The sequence below is a fragment of the Gallinula chloropus genome, assembly GCF_964237585.1.
Source record: "Gallinula chloropus genome assembly, chromosome: 2".
NCBI lineage: Eukaryota > Metazoa > Chordata > Aves > Gruiformes > Rallidae > Gallinula > Gallinula chloropus.
Window position 1 is genome coordinate 117508747 of NC_140086.1, and position 19128 is coordinate 117527874.

At 40.5% G+C, this 19128-nt stretch overlaps 2 protein-coding genes across 2 annotated transcripts in view; one reads left to right on the forward strand and one right to left on the reverse strand.

The window, feature by feature from the left end:
• ACAD11 (acyl-CoA dehydrogenase family member 11) overlaps window positions 1–19128 on the forward strand; it is a gene marked incomplete at its 5' end in the record, with an annotated part of 30645 nt that overhangs the window by 4676 nt on the left and 6841 nt on the right. The window contains 9 exons of the mRNA XM_084260395.1: window positions 350–514; window positions 1927–2074; window positions 2744–2865; window positions 3918–4024; window positions 4141–4264; window positions 5217–5294; window positions 5682–5820; window positions 5935–6042; window positions 7374–7472. Of these exons, the coding sequence (XP_084116521.1) occupies window positions 350–514; window positions 1927–2074; window positions 2744–2865; window positions 3918–4024; window positions 4141–4264; window positions 5217–5294; window positions 5682–5820; window positions 5935–6042; window positions 7374–7472 (1090 nt within the window). The remainder of the gene's footprint in view (window positions 1–349; window positions 515–1926; window positions 2075–2743; window positions 2866–3917; window positions 4025–4140; window positions 4265–5216; window positions 5295–5681; window positions 5821–5934; window positions 6043–7373; window positions 7473–19128) is intronic.
• On the reverse strand, window positions 10248–11385 carry ACKR4 (atypical chemokine receptor 4; the record flags this gene model as incomplete). The annotated part of the gene is made up of 1 exon (XM_084260394.1): window positions 10248–11385. The coding sequence occupies exon 1, from the start codon at window positions 11316–11318 to the stop codon at window positions 10248–10250; it is 1071 nt and encodes a 356-aa protein (XP_084116520.1). The 5' UTR covers window positions 11319–11385.

Here is a 19128-nt window from a genome sequence, read left to right on the forward strand (position 1 = left end):
TATTTTAGCTATTAAACACCTTCACTTAGTTCAATTACTTGGAAACAATATGAGGTTCCTGCTACATTCAGATTGATTCTGTAATGCTACGCTCAGAGAGTTATATTAATTTGCTTTTGGGATAATATTAGTTTTGAGATATGTAAATATGATTAAAATGGAAGACAGAGGTAGTCTTCATTGTACCTTTTGATCTCAGAGGTCAAATTTGCAAGTGTACTGGGTTTTACTGAATTTACAGGTAGCGTGGTAATAGTCAAAGCCCAAAAGCATGTGATCCCAAATTTTGTCCTCTTGAAAAACTTTTGAATCAATTTGAAAAATCTGCTGAGTGTTTATATTTCTTTAGGTATCTACTTGGAAAAGACAGTATGATGCAGCTGCTCACGCAGATATTCCTGCCATGAACAAGCTGTCTGAGTGGTTAGCAAACAACTTGCCACCTGATGATAATGAAGAAACCCTGATTCATGGAGACTTCAGAATAGATAACATCATCTTCCACCCAAAGGAGGTATTTGAAACGGATTGTACATGTTTAGCAGTTCTTGCTCCTCCATTTTTTGTATTTCTACCATGTAATGGGACACTGAAGTGTTTTAGCACATGGTACATTTTTGAAAGGAACGGTAGAGAACCTAACTCTGCTCTGTGTTTTGTGTCTGGTGTTTAAGTACCTAATGCAGCCCTGGTTTTCATTGCAGGAGCTAGTTATTCAGTTTATTCATTAGGTTTAGTCCCTACTTCAAAGTCCAGGTAAAAAAATCATTTTGTATACATAAATCCTATTGAATTCAGGAACTTCAGGACATGCTGGAGGCTGACTTCAGTATGTTGTATCAGCATCTCATCCAAAGCCTGTTGAAATCTGTGGTATGGCTTCAATTAACAATAGTGGCTTCTGGAATAGAATTTGAATGTGTGATATGAGATACTCTTGGAAGCAAAGAAAAATCTGCCAAATACGCTTAGTTATGGATCATACATAGATCACAGAGACCCTGAAAGTTCCTTATTCTTCTTTAGGGAAGAGGAAGAGATTTTTTTTTTCAAGTTTGTGGAAATAGATAGGTAGCTCACATTTATCAGCACAATTGCATTTTCATTACTTTTTTTTCCATGGTATTTGCTGTGTTGTGACCAGAAGGTATGCTTGGGATTTGTGACCAAGACTCTGCAATTCCTACTTCACAACAAAGCAACAGATCCCAGAGATTCCCATTGTTGTTCATAGATCAGTTGATAGACAATGCTTGTAGGCTTAAATGTGTTGATTGACTCCCCAAGCAGAGAAACATCAGGGACTCTCCCAGTTGTTCCTGATGAAGTTAGAAGAATTGACCAAACTGTATGTAGGTAATTTAAGTAATCTGTACAAACTGTTTGGTATATGCAGGAATGATGATGTAGGGAGAGTCTTTTGCGTGTAGTTCAAGTAGCTAGAGATCATGAGTAGGCTGGAGGGGTCATTCAGGATGACAGCCCAGCTGAATCATAAAGATTTGTCAGAATGACAGTTTGAGGAGTCTCAGCCCATCCAGCTGAAGGCACCATTGCAAGGATACTTGCAGCAGAAGCTTTGGTTACTATCTGAGCAATGATTGCTTGTCCTGTATTTTAATTCAATCATATTTTGTCATGAAGAGTTTAGAAGTTTCTGACAGGATGAACGCTACTCAAAAATGTAGAATTTAAAACAGATTTTAATTGGAAAAATGCCTGTGTTTCTGCCACTGTGTGAATGTTAATTTTCTGCAGATTCTTAGTGTTAAAAGGAACTAGTTTTGCCACGGACAAGTACAACATGTGTTTTTAAGTTTAAATACATAGTAACTGAATAAAGGTGTTGGATATTAAGCGGGTTCTGTGTTTGTGGACAGAGATAACTTACCTTCTAGCATTCACTTGAGGTTGTTTTTATTTCAGGCTCGTGTTTTGGCAGTGCTGGACTGGGAGCTTTCAACTACTGGTCACCCTTTAGCAGATTTAGCATATACCACTCAATTCCACTTTTGGCCAACATCGGTTAAGGACCTGGCTCAAGGAACTGTCTTGGGTTTCAAAGACCCCATAGGTATGAAACTGTAATCTTTTTGTTGAAATTAATTTTAGGGGTTTATTCTATTTGATATGTTACCTTTATAAGCTATAAGAAAAAGTTAATTAATAAGCACATCATTTTACACCGGGAAATAACATTCCCATGGCTTTCTTCATTGTAGGGAACAGGCTGATAGTGAGGTTTAAGGTATTTATTATTCAAATAAATTTTTAACAAACTGTTTTAATAAACTGTGCCTTAGCCACAGTATGCTGCTTCTGTAAAAGTTTATTTTGAACCTTTCTTGCAGATAATGGAAGAAAATGAAAATGTGCATGTAAATTTGTCATTTAAAAGAAACAAAAACCAAACCCATGGTGCAATTAATTTCCTGACTAGAGTGGAGTCAGGAAGTGCTAGGTAGTGTTATGCTTATCTAGACTTCTGGCAGCTCCTACTTCCTTCTGGGTCTCCATATCACACTGAGGTCATGAGAAATGATAAATCATGATTTTTACTCTGTAAATGGAATATCTCATCAAGCTGAAAAGTTTTACAAAGGCTTGAAGAATAAGGTGAAAAAAAATCAGAAAATGTTGACAATTCTAAAATATTGTTGGGTTTTTTTTGTTTGGTGGGGGGTTGTGTTTGTTTTGGTTTTGTGGGGGGTTTTGTTATGTTTTTTGTTTGTTTGTTTTGTAGAAACTCCTTCATTTGAAGAACTGATATCCATTTACTGCCGCTGCCGGGGTATTAGCACTACTTTATCCAACTTTAATTTTTTCCTTGCTTTGTCATATTTTAAAATGGCAGCAATAGCTCAGGTAATACACTTGCATTTGCTGAAATATCACATATTCTTATTTATCTATCAGTATTTGTAATTTGGTAATACTTGTTCAGAGTATGAATCATAGTGAAAACTTAAATGTAACCACTATATTTTAGTTTGTTCCTTTAGAAGCCATATCATAGATGCTTACAGCTGATAAGAATTCTTGCTTCATAAAGTACATTGCATTACATATAGCTGACTTCTTGAGAAAGTAGGCTATAAAAGAAGGAAATGTGGATACATGGATTCTTTTCTTATTGGTTTTCCAGTATTCAGTCAATTTTGTCATTACCTTTTTAGGCTCTGGCTAATTTACATCCTGTATTACAGAGAAACAAAAACCTTTCTAAGTTTCTGCAGCCCTCATAAAAGTAGACAGTGGGATGGATGAGTAAGATCCTGTTGGTGCCACCCATGGATAAGAAAGGGTGTGTTGTGAACTCAGTTTAATTGTGAGTGTAGGAGGCCAATCTGGAGATGTGATTATAGGAGAAAATAAGTTTCACTGATTCACTGTTAACAGAAGCAACTGTTTAATTAGATATTCAACCACAGTAAGGCATAAGTATATTTTTATGAGTTGCAGCTTGAGAACAGCATAGCGAATATGGGGTGAACTACCTGGTATTAATTTGCAGTAAGGGTACATATACATGGGTATTTATCAGAATAGTAGGTAATAATCTTATGTGTATACTGTGGTCAGTTGGCTTAAGGGACAGATTGGACTTGCTTGCAGTATCGTGTGCAGACTTATTCTTTTTTTCTTTTCTTTTTTTTTTGTGGTTTTCATTTAGTTTAGTTTACCTGGGGTATGGTAATAGTTTTTCTGTTGTGCACCAAGCATCTCCATCGTGCCAGAAATGGACCAAACCCAATATCAACGTATCCCAGTAAAAATTGTCCGAGTGCTATATTTTTTCCTGTTAAGAATATGCTCATTTAAGTGTTACTTTCATAGTGGAAGAAATGACCAATCTAAAAAAAGACATTTTTGTCAAGTGCATAATTATACCATATATGCCTGCCTTTTGGTTTTAGGGTGTATATGCTAGATATCTCCTTGGAAATGCTTCTGCAGAGAATAGTCATGAATTTGCTAAGATTGTGAAGCCTTTGGCAGAGAGAGGGTTAGAGCTCTCAAAAAGGTAAGAGTGGTCTAAACTGCTGGTCAAAAGCAAGGCCAAGCTTTTACAACATCTTAAATGCTGCTATAAGGCAGCCAATGTTATTACTTGTTACTGTACTGAATGCTTTTCTTTAGGTCATCTTTCAGCAGCACACATCACAGCATTTCTGGAGAGCTGTTCCAGCAAAGTAAGAAGGGTCGAGAAATTCTCCTGAAGGTCAAGCAGTTCATGAAGCAGCACATATATCCAGCTGAGAAGGTAAAAGCTTTCAGTACTCAGATGATGTTAATTTCTCAATAGGTTTAGAGTTATAAAAATGTAAAGCTATGTGTAGCAGTCATGCCCTCCTATAATTTTTATCATTTTTAATAGCCTTATTTTGATGCAGTGATATTTGTGGCATTACAATGCATTAAGAGAAATTAGTCTCCACTTTTTTTTTTCAGAATTACAATGTTGTATTTATTGTTAAGGAAAACTATGAGTTACTTTTTAATCTTTTTCAAGTTTGAGACATATTCTTTTTAAAAAGAGATACATTTTTAAGGTATTGGCCAAAATATTCTTCTTACCACTAACAATACCCTAGAACTCTTACCAAATGGAAAGACTCCTAGTTAAAAAATGGAAACTGGTGGTTTTAACAATACAAAGCTGAGTGTTTCTATTTCTTGCCTTATTTTTAAGGTATGACTTTTACGACAAAATACGTGATTCCAAAAGTGTCAACATATCTTTATTCTTGAGTATATCCAATAATAGCAAAGGTTAGAAATCAGATAGTGAAGTATCTACAGAAGTCCTGAATTAGTGGAAGGGAAAGTAAGATGCATTTTACATCTTAGCCTAGGGATATTAGAAGTTTCCCACTTAGAAAATTGGTTTATCTTTTTGCCTCATAGAAGCACAGATGACTTTCGTAGCAGAAATGGGGCTTTTAGCTTTTTGGTTTTATTTTTTCTTCTTTGGTGTCAGGCAGAAGTGCAGAGGACATACTAACCTAGAAGATTAATTCATCTGCCTGTCACAAGGAGAAGTTGAGAGCAGGAAGGCTTGATGCCCAAAATTTCTTAAAAGCCCTTCTGTAAATAGTTTTGGATGGTTCAGGGAAGCATTGTAATAATTAATGTACTTGCATGAACCACAAACAGCCGTGCAAGTTTTGTTTGTTCTTAATTTAAACATGCTGCTTTTTAATTGTTTCTCTAAGGAAATAATAAAATACTATGCTGGACATGGAAGTACTGAGGAAAAATGGAAGAAACCACCGCTGCTGGAGAGACTGAAGGTATGGGATAATAAATATTCTTGAGCACTCTGGCAGCAAAAGAAACAGGTGCTGAGATGGAGCATGAGAAAGTTTGGCATATGCTTCTGGGGAAGGTACTCTGCGTGGAAAGAAACAGTGTGAGGAACAGTGTAAGTAAAGGAAGGAGGAAATGTGCAAAATGAAGTGAGAGAGATGAATGAGGAGAAAAGCAAGAGTGAGTTCTGAGAGAGGTATGCCTGAACTTTAAGTCAAGGACTGTGCCTCTTAAAAATAGCTATTTAAAAAAGGCACCAGATATCGGACAGTATGTTAGGCAGGAAGGAAGAAAATGGGCAGCAAGCCAGAATTTAATTGTATTTTTTAAGATTTATTGCTTATATTTTTCTCTGTTTATTCTTTTAACAGGAAATGGCCAAAGCAGAAGGTTTATGGAACCTTTTTCTCCCAGATGTCAGTGGTCTCAGCCAGCTTGACTATGCGCTAATAGCTGAGGAGACAGGAAAATGCTTCTTTGCTCCTGAGGTTTTCAACTGTCATGCACCAGGTTAGCAGCTCTGTCCCATATAACTACAGTGCTGAGAGCACTGAAAAGTTGAGCATCTTACACCTGACAAGTTGCATGTCTCAGGAAGTAAAAATGACTGCTTGTTTCTTACAGACACTGGAAACATGGAGGTCCTGCACATGTATGGGACTGAAGAGCAAAAGAAAGAGTGGCTGGAGCCTCTCCTGGAAGGAAAGATTAGTTCTTGCTTCTGCATGACAGGTAAAGTTTTCTCCAGAAGCAATTGGCAGAAATTTCACATGTGCAAAAATGTACAAAGCTGCAAGTTGTTATGTGTTAATGAATTAATACAGAAATTTCTACACTATCTGTGAATGTCTTTGAATATGAAGTCATGTATGAGGTGTGAGTCCAGAGTGAAGCATTCTTGCTGCACTTCCCTGACCCGTTTTTCATGGTTACAATAATTAGTATTTGCTTTCCATGTATCTTCAATAATTTTTAGTACTAGTAATATGCATTTTATTGCACCAAAATTATTTACAGTAGAACCTAACATATTTTGTTATGTGCTTTGGGGTTCTCCAGAAGCATACATGTAGGTACGGTTATTGTGATTAGAATTGCAATAGGTTAGGTTGGAGGGGACCTTTAAAGGCCATCTAGTCCAACCCCCCTGCAGTTAGCAGGGACATCTTCACTAGATCAGGTCACTCAGAGCCCCATCAAGCCTGACCTTGAATGTCTCTAGGGATGGGGCCTCCACTACTAGGCTGTGTAGTCTGGCAGTGTGACATAGATAGAGGTTTTAAGGCATAACCTGAAGATAACTTGCTAAACATACAATGTACTTGCTTTATGTCTGTAGCTCAGCATTGTACTAATTGTTGCTGTTGAAAGCTTGTAGCGTTCAGCATCTGTGGAAGGCCCAGCTGTTGATTTAGGAAGGTAGCTTTTGAACACGTGACGTCAAAATCTTGATTTTTCTGTGTCAGCAGAAGTTGAGAGAACTTAGTCTTGCAGAGCTGGCCCCCTATTTTGCAAATTCTGGTTCACTGTGTTTGCCAAGAGGAAAGACATATTTTTGCCTTAAAGAAGATGACTTATAAAAGAAGTTAAGGGTGAAGAAAGGAAGAGTCTTTCCTGTTCCAAACCATGATTAATGACACTTTGCTGCCAACTACTTTGTGTAACCTGTTTCATAAACCATCACCAAGTAGTTTGTCTCTTAATTTTCATTTAACAAGAACCAGAGAGGGTGAGATGGGAAAGGCAGAGAAGAGATATGACCTTTACCTATGTGAGTACAGTGAAAGGGGGAAGGATTTAAAAAGATGAGGGAAGGAAGAAGGTTGTTGACTTGTAAAGGGTAGTGTGAGCCCAAACTAAAGGAAGTTAAACTAGCTATGAATAACAGGTTGTTAGAAGATGAAAACTTTTTGACTACCATCAGAGCAAGGTTCTCAAAACAGCTTTTCCACTGGAAGCAAAACAGCGTTACTGTCAAGACAGTCTATCTAGACCCCTATATTTTTGGTGTTAGTGCTACCTGCATATTTAATCCAGTGTTTTGGGTTTTTTCTTGAACACAGAACCAGATGTGGCTTCAAGTGATGCCACCAATATGCAATGCAGCATTGAGCGTGATGGAAACAGTTATGTGATCAATGGCAAGAAGTGGTGGAGCAGTGGTAAGTACAGAAACCCTAAATAAGTTCTTTTCAAGAACTGATCAAGCAAAAATACTTGTGCTCTGTTTCTGAGATGGACAAATGTGTTTTGAGTTGAATTGAGCTTTTACTCTATGAAGTGAAGTTTGAGACTCAAATCCAATTTGGGATTTTTGGGGCCCTTTTGGGAACTTTTGATTGTGTTCACAGAATGGATACAATATTGCCTCTTTCCATCAGGTAACTTACATGCTCATGGCAGCAGCCTTTAAACTTTGGTTTTATGGTGCTGTCTTTGGCAGCATGTGTGTGAGGTTGGAGTGTATTGTTTAGTTCCAGTAAAATCAAAAGCAGCCTTTGATGCTGTTGGGCTGACTTCCAGATAATTCTTTTATACTGTACTTCCCAGAAAAATCAATGCATTAGACTGTAAGCAGTAAATGTCCTTGCTATCATACTGCCATTACTCTTTTACTGAAACACACGTGGTGACAACTGGAAAGCCATCATTCCCTGGGAGTTTGGAAGCTGACTACATAAACCAAGTCTAAACTCCATCTCAAACTGCTGGAGTGCAACCTGACCATTTCACCTCTGTACCTTTGAGTGTGGGAGGTACCTAGTGATACCTGCCTGTTCAGTACCTAGACTCACCAAAAATAGGGTGCGCTCTCTTTCTAGTGCTGCTGAACTGGCTGCAAAAGGAGGTGTGATACCTCACCTCCTGGCTTAGGGGTGCTGTTGCTACTTTTGCTCTGGGTCAGTGTCTCTCAACTGCATTGCAGTCCCTAAGGAAGTAATGGAAAAGTTTGTCGGAGGTTACACACACACAATATTATTCATTAAAGGAGTTACGTGCATTATAAAAAAGGATGTAAAGCTAAAAGAGTAAGCATGATTTGCTTTGTCTTATTTCTAACAAAAACAGTAAGGACAGTCAGATCTTGTAAAGACAGATGCACAGAAGGCACTGCAATTCCAAGAAGTTTGAGAAACACAAGGAGCCCTATTCAGTCTGGGTGGGTTTTCTTGTTTGGTTTTGGTGGCTTGTTTGTTGTTTGGTTTGGGGGGTTTTTTATCCTTTTTACAGTAGAAGTTTGGGAATTCCAGAAGCCTGACAGCCTGGTCAGAATGTCACTCTGGGTACAACCACTCTGTATTTGTGAAGACAAATCATAAATCACACATGCAAGTAGTCAGTTGTTTTGTGGAAGAACTGGAGTTTCTTAGCATGCGCTGCATGGGTGCTTTACACATCCACAGTACATCTAGTATGGCTTAGATGTGTCAGATTTATAGTGTGTGTGTAGACCATCTGTCAAGCCTTTCTGACTTATTCATGCCCTAGTATTTCTCAAAATACGGGGCAGGAATTCTGTAAACTTTTGTCATCCAAACAAAGAGAAGAGGCTTGTGTCTGGTTTATACTACTGTTGTTTCTTTCCTGATATTTGGGAGCTTTTTCTTTCAGTCCATAATTGTTTGACTAGGAACATTGTCCAAAAATGAGAGATTCTTGTTGGCTTTCACAGATGAGGCGTTTTGTCAGAGCCCATGAGTCGTTTGAAGGCAGGGACAGTATGTTGTAATACCACTTGTTACATTTTGAAATCTAATAAGTCAATAGATATGAAATGCCTCCAGAGAGTCGTGGAAAACTGCTGTTTTCCTGGAATCCTCACCAGCACTGTGTCAGGGGACAGGTTTGGTACCCCTCCACAGAAAAACTGTAAATCCCACCAACCATGAGCAGTATGTGGAGTCAGAACCTCTCTCAGCCATCAAGCCTCTGCTGGTTGATAAATGCCTGTGATGAGAGACATCAATACCTGCTACAACAAAACAAACAGCGAGGTAGGAATAAATGACAGCAGCACACTTTCTGCTTCTTTGATTTTATTGTATCTCCATATATTTTTAGCAGACACAGTTATTGCAGGGTTTGATTGATTTCACAGATTCTGACTAGAAATTCCAGGCCTTCTACCCAAAGATTAGCTTAACTTTTTCTTAATGTTTCTGCTAATGCTCTGACTGTGCGACTGTGGCAGTTACATTTGATGTGTGACAGTTACAAAGATTTAGAATGTGCCTTCCACAGGGCACTGGTCTTCTTGAAGTTTAGGGTGAGCAGAAAAAGGAGAGGTGAAAGGTCATCTTTTGTAATTGCAGAGAAGGAGTTTGCTGCTTCTTGCTATGTATATGTGAAACACAGAGCGTAACTTCCCCCCCGCCTTCTCAGCTGTGAACTGATACATCATTTCAAGCTGCATGTGTATCTATGAAACAATAGCCAAAGAGACAAACAGAACTGACTTATTAGGCAAATGTTCTAAATTTTTACAAAACAGTTGTAGAAATACAAGATTATTAACTTTTTGTACAAAAGTTCCTGTATTGCTGTTCTACTGCTGATGCTTTCTTTTTTTCTGTTTTAATTATATGTTTGTTTAGACAGATTGTTCATTACACAGCTATTTAAGTGCCTAGTACTGTGACCCTTATAAATGTAAACTGAGGGTTTTAGGTGTTCATGTTTTTCTTGTGGGTTTTTTTTTTTTGCTTGTTTAGTAAATATTTATAGTTGTTTCTAGAATTTCAGTAGTTAGTTCTTGCTTGATGCTTAATTTTGATCAACACATTCCACTTTGAACTGCACTGCAGTGTTCTGGCTAGCCTGCAGGTTCAGAAATTCATCTGAGCTTTCAGTTGTAGAGAAACAGTTGCTGAAACAATACCCCCAGAATTAGTACATAATTCTTTTTGTTGTATGAGATAATGGAAGTACTGGAGAGTCTATATAGTGAAACTAGTTGTTTCTTCAGTGTGGTCTTCATAATTCATAGAAATTTCTTCAGGTCTTTCGTTCCGTTGTTGTCTTCTCCAGTATCCATAATTTTTTACAACTTTCATGATGTGCATTTTGAAAGAGGCACCCAGAAAGGCGTAGAGCAGAGGGTTCAGGCAGGTGTGAAACAGAGCTATGCTCTTGGTGACCTGGAGTGCAACATCTATGGTTTTACTTGTATCACAGTCAGTAATCAACATGTAGATGATATCTATGGCTCGCCAGAACTTAACGATGTTGTACGGTAGCTGGGTGATAATGAAAGTAGCCACGACTGCCAGCAGAACTATGAAAGCTCTAGTTTTTTTGGCATTTGCAGATCTAAAGATTGCTCGAGCTGTAGCTGAATAGCAGATCAGCATTACTAGGAAAGGAAGCAGAAATTCCAGGATAATTTCCAGGATTTGAATGGTTGCTTTTATGAGTGTTTCCATGTTCAGTGGAAATACAGGGAGGCAAGCGTTCCTGTCATTGTGCTTCATGACCTGATTAAATATCATATCAGGGATACTGAGGAAAATGGCAAACAGCCAGACACAGATACAGGTAATACTGCAGTGTTTGCCAGTTCTTCTGCGGCCCCGGCATTCAGAAGTGGCCTTGTATCTGTCCACACTGATACAGGCCAGGAAAAACATGCTAGAGCTGAAATTCATGGTGTAGAGAGAAGAGGCGAGCTTGCACATTGGGTTTCCAAGTTCCCATCCCTGCACTGCATTTGCAGCCCAGAAAGGGAGTGTAAAGAGCAAGAGCAAATCAGCAATGGCCAGATGCATGATGTACACATCCGTCTTCGTCTTCGGTTTCTTGCAATAGACGTAAATTGCCACCACTAACGAATTCCCAGCTACTCCAACAGTGAAAGCCAATGCATAGAACACAGGAAGGAACAATTTACTGAAATTTCTCACATCGCTTTTTTCACAGAGAAACTCGTATGTATTGTAATCTATAATGGAGTTATCATCATCCCCGTGTTCAATTGAGTAATCAGTGGAGTTATTCATGTCCCAGTCCATGGCAAAGCTACAAGACACAAAAAAAAAAGTAATGGGGGGGGGATTGAAACACCAAAAAAAAATAAAACTGGGCTTAAGCTTTAAAATTCCTGTTGAAAACCAATCCCTATTTGCTCAGGGCTACTTATACATACCAAGTTTAAAGAAGTTGGATATTGAGAGTACATTTGTAAATAATCAGAGTTAGGCAGTCGTGTAGGCAGAACAGAGCATTTCAAATTCTCCCATGAAGTGGGGTAACTATGTGTGCAGCGTGAAGTAAGGAGGATTCAGTTGAAATGCTCTCATTAACCTTAGCCTTTGAGATTGCAGGATGCTTGAGGTGCACCTCACTAGTTTCCACATTTCAGCTGAGGAGCCATCATTGCTTAAACTGCTCTGACTCAGTTATGTTTGAAAGTGTTCCGTTGCAAAACAAATTTATCAATGCCTTCACAGGGTTGAAATGACACCTTCCTCTCTGCAGCCTCTGCAAAGCCAAGGAGGGCTGTAAATGCCATTAAAATAGAGTGGCTGAGGAATGCTCAGGGGTTAAAGCTGGGAGGCAAGGACTGGCATTCTGTGCCTACTGTGATAAATTGTGGCAGGTCTGGGATATAACACTAAGGACAGTTGCTTGTTTGCTTCTCGGGCATGCGTGTACGCGCCCGTTACGTAAAGCGCAGCAGTGGCGCTGGGGGCTGAGCAGCAGTAAGACCAGGCTTAGTCTGGCGCATCCCACGCGGCCAGCCGTGCCCACGTGAGATCTCTCCGCAATCACGTTGCCTGTGGGCACACTGCATCTCTTACAGCTGGAGGCTTCTCAGGATGTTATGACAGAAAGGAATCTCACCACATACAAAACTGCCCACAAGTACCCAAACAGCTCAGTGGCTCTGCTGTTTTTTCAAGTAGTATCTCATGAGAGACACACTCTGTAAACACTATGGCTGTATTCTTGCTGTCAGCTTAGGGTTGAAGCTTGAGTGTATCTTCAGACTACTTTAAGTCATGTCCTACAGTATTTCCTTCTTTTTCTCTAATTGTGTTCATTGACTAGATTGCTGAAATTCTTTACAAGCTACAGTCCTGCAGTGCCCTGTTTTCTTGAAATAAATGGGATTAAAATTTCTTATCAGCAGTAGCAAAAAGTAGCTGAGAATGAAAAACACATCCCCCTTTCTCACCATCGGCAGTGTTTCAGAATTGGAGGCCAATGTTGCTGACAGCAGATTCTTATCTGATACTCTGCTCCAGAGATATTACAAGTTTGACTTTCTTCAAGCTTTAAGAAACTCCAAATACCATTTCTGGCTTTTCAGACAAGGGGTTAAATGAAGGATTGCCAAACCTTTGTTATAAACAGCATGTCTTACAGAAACTAATGTATTCTGTCTACTAAGAAAAGTAAGTTACTGACCACATATTCAGGGATACAGAACAATTATATAAAACTAAATTAACGGTTTCTTTGTTTGCCTTTTTTTTTCTTCCAGTGGATCTCTTTTTTTTGTTGTTGTTGTTGTTTAAACTGCGTTAGTTAGAAATGAACTGTTTGGTTTGATTTCATGCTTGATGGTTTAGTTGGATTAATTTGTTAACCTTTCAAAACTTTTCAAAAACACTTCCTGTTTAGCTTTGAGCAATGATTACCTTTATTTTAAATCTTGTAATCTGTCATTTACTGTTGTTTAAATGAAGTGTGTGGAATGGAAAGTCGCAGTAATTCTATTAGTTCAGCCAGGGATGGCTATCCTATGCCTCACAAGCTGTGCTAGCAGGACTTTTTTTTCAGCTTTATAGTACTTTGAGGAGCGATTCAGACATCAGCAGCAAATGTATCTTCTTTTAGTAGAAAGGAAACTGCTGCAGGGAAGATTTAATCAATTAAGCCAAGTTTGGAAGCAAATTAACATTTAAGAAAATGAAAAGATTTGGTTGTGGTCTAAAACTCTTACTGCCATACCCGTTTGGGAATGCTGAATCAAACTGGATCACTGGCAAGGTTGCCTGGAAGCAAACCACTAAACATTTCAGTGCAAACTCCAAGAAGTCTGTGCACTGTAAAGCAGCCTGGCTGTGACAGTGTGTGCTCCGCTGCCTGATGGGCTTTTGGCTGCGCTGGGTTCTTAACGCAAACAAAGCTATCTGAAACGCAACAGTTGGCATTTCTCCTTTGAAAATACAGTGAAGCTTTGGCTACCATACCTATTCCTATTCGTGTTGTGCCCATACTGTAGAGCTGAGCAGTCCCGTGGGAGTCTGCAGTCTGCTGCCACAGAGCAGCGGAACAGGTTTAGTCCCGTCTGTCCCACGCAGCTGCCTGGGGGGAATTTCTCCGGGAATGAGATCGCGGCGGGTACATGGCACCTCACAGCTGGAGACTGCTCAGATGTTACGCACAGAAAGGCGTCTTACCACGTACAAAACTGCCCACAAGTACCCAAAGATACCAGAGCCTCAGCTGGTTTGTTTTCTTTTTTCAAGTACTGCTTTCTAGGAGGTGTATTAATAGATATATTCCTAGACAGCTCTGCATGCTTTCTTGCAGAGTTACTCCAGCCTTCCGTGTATATAGAAGTTACTCCAGCCTTCCGTGTATATAGAAGTTACTCCAGCCTTCCGTGTAGATAGAAGTTACTCCAGCCTTCTGTGTAGATAGAAGTGCAACGTTTCTGTGTGTTTAAACTTGGGGTTGGGGTTGTATGAATATATTTTGAATGAAGTTGATCACCCCAGTTTAAACAGACAGATTTCTTTTTCTTTCATGAATTAAGCACTCCTCTTCTACAGAACAAATCAAACTTTAAAACTGGATAGGAGCATGTGCCTTAGTTAAAGGATATCTCCCTGTAAAACAAACTTAAGTAAGAGTAAATCCTAGCTCCTCTCTATGTAAATACCACACTTAATATACAGAGCAATAAATAATAAAACAAAACTAACCTTCGTCAGCAGGCAAGTAGCAGGTACTGCAATTGAGATGTGCTTCAGTGAAATGATCTGAATTGCTCTGACACACTGCATTTTGTCTTTATGCACCACACCCTCATCTGGAAGTCGGTTGTACTTTCAATTTGACTTGCCAGCTTAAAAAATAAATAAATAAATAAAGCTCCTGCCTTCCTGGAAACTTCTTACATTGAACACATACATTTCCTATGTTCTTCCCTGTTCCAACCACAGTGTGGTTAATATTTTACTGTGTGTTTGGTGGTTTTATTCCTGAAAGTCCAATTTATTTTTTGGCATCATCAAAAGGCTTTTATCAAATCATACCTTTATAAGACTACCTGTACCAAGTCACTGTAGTCTTTCCTCAGGGCTTTTGGAGGATCCTTATATTCCCTTTTTAAAGTATTTTTTTAGGGTTACAATATAAGTTTGCTTTTTGTGAGAGGGGGAGGTTGCTCTTTCAGTATGTGAAATTTAACACAGCTGGGAAGATGATAGGGAAAAGATACGATAGCATGTGGTAAATTGTCAACCAGAGTATAAGCAGATAGTCCTGCACCCTGGGGGAGAATTCTCAGACTTGAGTGTTACCAATCCTACTTGTAATCAAGTTAGCAGTTGGTAATATGTCTACAGAAACTGCAAGTCAGGCAGATAATGTAGAGTTAAAATAGAAAGATGCTATTCCATCCACGGGATTCCTTCTTCCAGTGTGTTATCTGCATTATAAAGAGTCAAGACTTTCACAGGAAGTGGAAGATGGAGAAGTTCTGCAGCTTAGATGCAAATGTGGGTATTTCTGCACTGAGGCACGGACTTAAACTGTGCTAAGAATTCCTAAAGTGACTGGATCTTGCTTAAATTTCCACAATCACTGCAGCTTCAAATTCTTCCCTTGTGCAAGAGCAGCTTGTGCACAGTGTCAGGAGCCTTCCATCATCTTCCAGAGCTTTTATTTTGTTAGAATGGTCCTGTACCAGTCAAATGAGTTTCAGGAAATGAAGTATTAATGCCAAACAACAGAGAGAGATTTTTTGAGCAGTCCAGAGGTTTTGCTTTTTGGCAGATGGACCTCAATCAGAGGACTGAATTGACACACCTGCCATGGCTGTACATCTGTCTGAGTGTCAACTGTTGCGGAGGATGTGAAAGCAAAGGCTCTCCAAAGTAAGCAGCTCAGAATGTAACAGGCAGATGTTTTCCACATGCTTCTAGCTCTGTTTGCATTCACAACAAGAAAGAAGAATGGGTTGGGAGAAGACTTGGAGCCTAGAGACTGCTGCAATATTGTGCATACTTCTGTAATGTTTTCATCTTGAGCTACCACAGGGTTTCACTGATGTTCTTCACAGTGGCAGTTAAGACATTTGGGTTGCTACCAGCACATCTGCTTCTCCCAAATCTGCTTAGAGGCCTGACCTGTGTCTCTATAAAATAAGTGAATCTCTGTTCTGAATGGGCTTTGTCTCAAAGTAGTTCTGAACAAGAGAGAATGATTGGGGTAGAACTGAGACAGCTCCCAGGGAAATAGCGCTGCGTGTTGCCTGCAGAAGAGAAGATTGTGTTACCAGTGCCTAAGGGGTCCCGTGAGCAGGCTGCTGGGAGGCAGCTCATGTAAAACCTGAGCTGTTCAGTACAGTGCCTCTGTTCCCTGTCACTCTGCGGGGTGCAGGGAGGCAGAACCTTCTGGTCAGGGCATGGAAATACTGTCTGGTAATGCTGCCTTTCCGTGCGGTCCTGTAGGCTCAGCAAGAACAAGAACTATTTAATAAATACGAGTGAATGCAAAATGGTCTTGTTTAACAGCAGGTTTACGGATGACACCAAGCTGAGTGGTGTGGTCGACACAACAGAAGGAAAGGAAGCCATCCAGAGGGATCTTGACAGGCTGGAAAGATGGGCCCGGGTGAACCTAATGAGGTTCAACACTGCCAAGTGTCAGGTGTTGCACTTGGGCCGGAAGAATCCCAGACACAGATACAGACTGGGAGAAGAGCTCCTTGAGAGTAGCCCTGCTGAGAAGGACCTGGGGGTTCTGGTGGATGAGAAACTTAACATGAGCCAGCAGTGTGCTCTTGCAGCTCACAAGGCCAGTGGTATCCTGGGCTCCATCAGGAGAGGTGTGGCCAGCAGGGACAGGGAGATGATTGTCTCTCTCTACTCTGCCCTCATGAGGCCCCATCTGGAGTACTGTGTCCAGATCTGGGGCCCGCAATACAAGAAGGATGTGGAACTGTTGGAGAGGGTTCAGAGGAGGCCACAAAGATGATTAGAGGGCTGGAGCACCTCCCCTACAAAGAGAGGCTGAGGGAGCTGGGCTTGTTCAGCCTGGAGAAGAGAAGGCTGCGAGGGGACCTCATTGCAGCCTTCCAGTACCTGAAGGGAGCGTATAAGCAGGAGGGGATTCAACTTTTTAAAAAGATAGACAGTGGCAGGACAAGGGGGAATGGATTAAAGCTAAAGGAGGGAAGGTTTAGATTAGATCGTAGGGGGAAGTTTTTTACAGAAAGAGTGGTGAGGTGCTAGAACAGGCTGCCCAGAGAGGTGGTGGATGCCCCGTCCCTGGAGGTGTTCAAGGCCAGGTTGGATGGGGCCCAGGCCCTGGCCTGAGGTTGGTGGCCCTGCCTGTGGCAGGGGGGTTGGAACTCTCCGATCCTTGGGGTCTCTTCCAACCCAGACCATTCTATGATTCTATGAACTAAGAAGCACTTATGGCTGTGTAATGAAGGTGAGGAAAAAGACATTCCTAAACTCAGCAGCTGCTCTCACTGGCTCCATCTGAGACTGCGAGCTCTGGCTGGGAATGACTCGCAGCCACGTTCGGTGGCAGGACCGCGGAGCTCTTGCTGATTAGCTGCAGAACACCAGCACCATCTCTGTCTTTACTGGTTCTCACCAGTTTGCTCGCAGCTGCATTATAATCTTTACCATATGTGAACCATGTGCTCAGCAGTGTTATCTGGAGAAGAGGAGATAAAAACATGGAATACATTGTGCTAGTGGGTAGAAATTACTGCAGGGTCCTGGAGGGTCCCTGTTTCGCTGTTAGAAGGTCTTTGTGTTACAGCAATTAATACCGTGCTGCCATCCACTTTACTCGGTCCAGCTTCTCCTTGCAGAAGAGTCCAGAACGTGTCTTATGAGGGGGCCTTTCTAGGAAGCTGTCAAGTCTGTAATGTCACTGCAGACCCCTGATCTTTATCAGAGAGAGGTAACCCACCCAGCTCACAGGTGCATCAGCCAAAGTGGCAAGAGTATTCTGGGGATGCAAACAGTCAATTATGCTGCTTTAGCCAAAAACGTGAAGACTGTACGCTGAAGAATAGGTAATTGGATTGCAAGAATTAACTGCTAATGGCTTCTGAAACTAGGCTATACAGCAGCTTAAGCAACAGTTGCACTGTCTGTGTTTGTGCCACATTTAGTACTCTCCACAAGAAAGAGCCTCTTGTTTGTGTGAAGATCATTAATCTTAAACGTGTTACACCCCTGTTAGCAATGATTAGGCTTCTAACAGGGTTGTGATCAACCCTCTAAGCCCATTTTAAACTATCATTGTCTTTAGCTATGTGAGTGCCATGAAGAGTTAAAAAATACAATATATTGGTTAGGATTAGTTTCCTTATTGTGGCTGCATTGTGGTTTGAAACTCTGGACAGGTTGTGCAGACATGTCTATGGAAAAGCCTATTATAAAAGTTTGTCAATATGTAAATACACTTAAAACTGACCTTCTAAAAATCTCAATTATTTCTGTTTGTTCAACTGTGAGTTTCTTGCAAAACTACTTCTTACTCCTGCCAAAATGACAGGCTTCTCTGAGTCTTTCCTCCATCCTCCAGCAGCCTCTTTCAGTTCTGTCAGTAACATAAAAATGCCATTGACAAACAAGCGTTTTCTTCCATCCCGTCTGCATTTCTTCCAAAGCACTGGGGTCTTTCAGAGTCTTGCACTAGACCAGAACTTTTTCCTGGCATTTATGGATTAACCTTGTGTAAAATGTGGTTTAGGTTTTCAGGACTTTAGACTCTAAGGAGTGGAAAGGCCAAGAATCTGCCTGTTTCCGCTGCATTCAGATGAAATGGAGGTCACCATTTGCCTTCCAGAAACCTGTAGTAATGATTTAGAGCATCTAATGAGATGTCTGTCTGTCAGTGAATCCCTAAGTTCAACACAAAAGCTGCTTCTGATTATTTTTTTAATACAACATGGTGGAATTGCCCTCTTTTTTGCAGCGGGGATGTGACTTTGTTTACAAAACAGTTATTGGAGACATTCCAAAAAGTCACAGTATCTCTTCCCGATAAATGTGATATAGAAAATACCACTTGTGCAGTTCTTTACCTTCTGTGGAGAGGGAGAAGAGTCAGATCCCCCTTCAGAGTGTAGTGTTGCTCCTTGCTGGGTTGTACATTGCAGAGTTTACGTTGTGCTGTTTTGGGGTTGGTCGTCTGCTTGTCACAGTTGCCCAAATGAGCCGCTGTTCGAGATCTACCTTTTGTTTTCACCAAGATGATTTATTCCCCAGCTTTTCGCTCAGATATTTTAGCTGGTTAGCATTATACAGCCATAAATATGACCCCACTTTGAAAACAATGGATGAAAAGCATATTGCAAAAGAGGAAAGTAAACAGCCGGCAGTTTGGGCCTCAAAACAGGCAGTGTTCATGACAACAAAATAAACCTCCCAGTTCCTGGCCATCCCAGTGGCTGCTCGTAGGAGGAAGTAACTCAGCACAAAGCCAGGTGGTTGTATTGTCTACGCCAGAGGCTCCCAAACCTTTTGATAACAGCTGACAGAGCAGCTAAGTCACCTTTGGTTCTAACCTTACAACAAACCGAGTTGGTACAGATCAAATCTGGCTTTAAATCTCTTT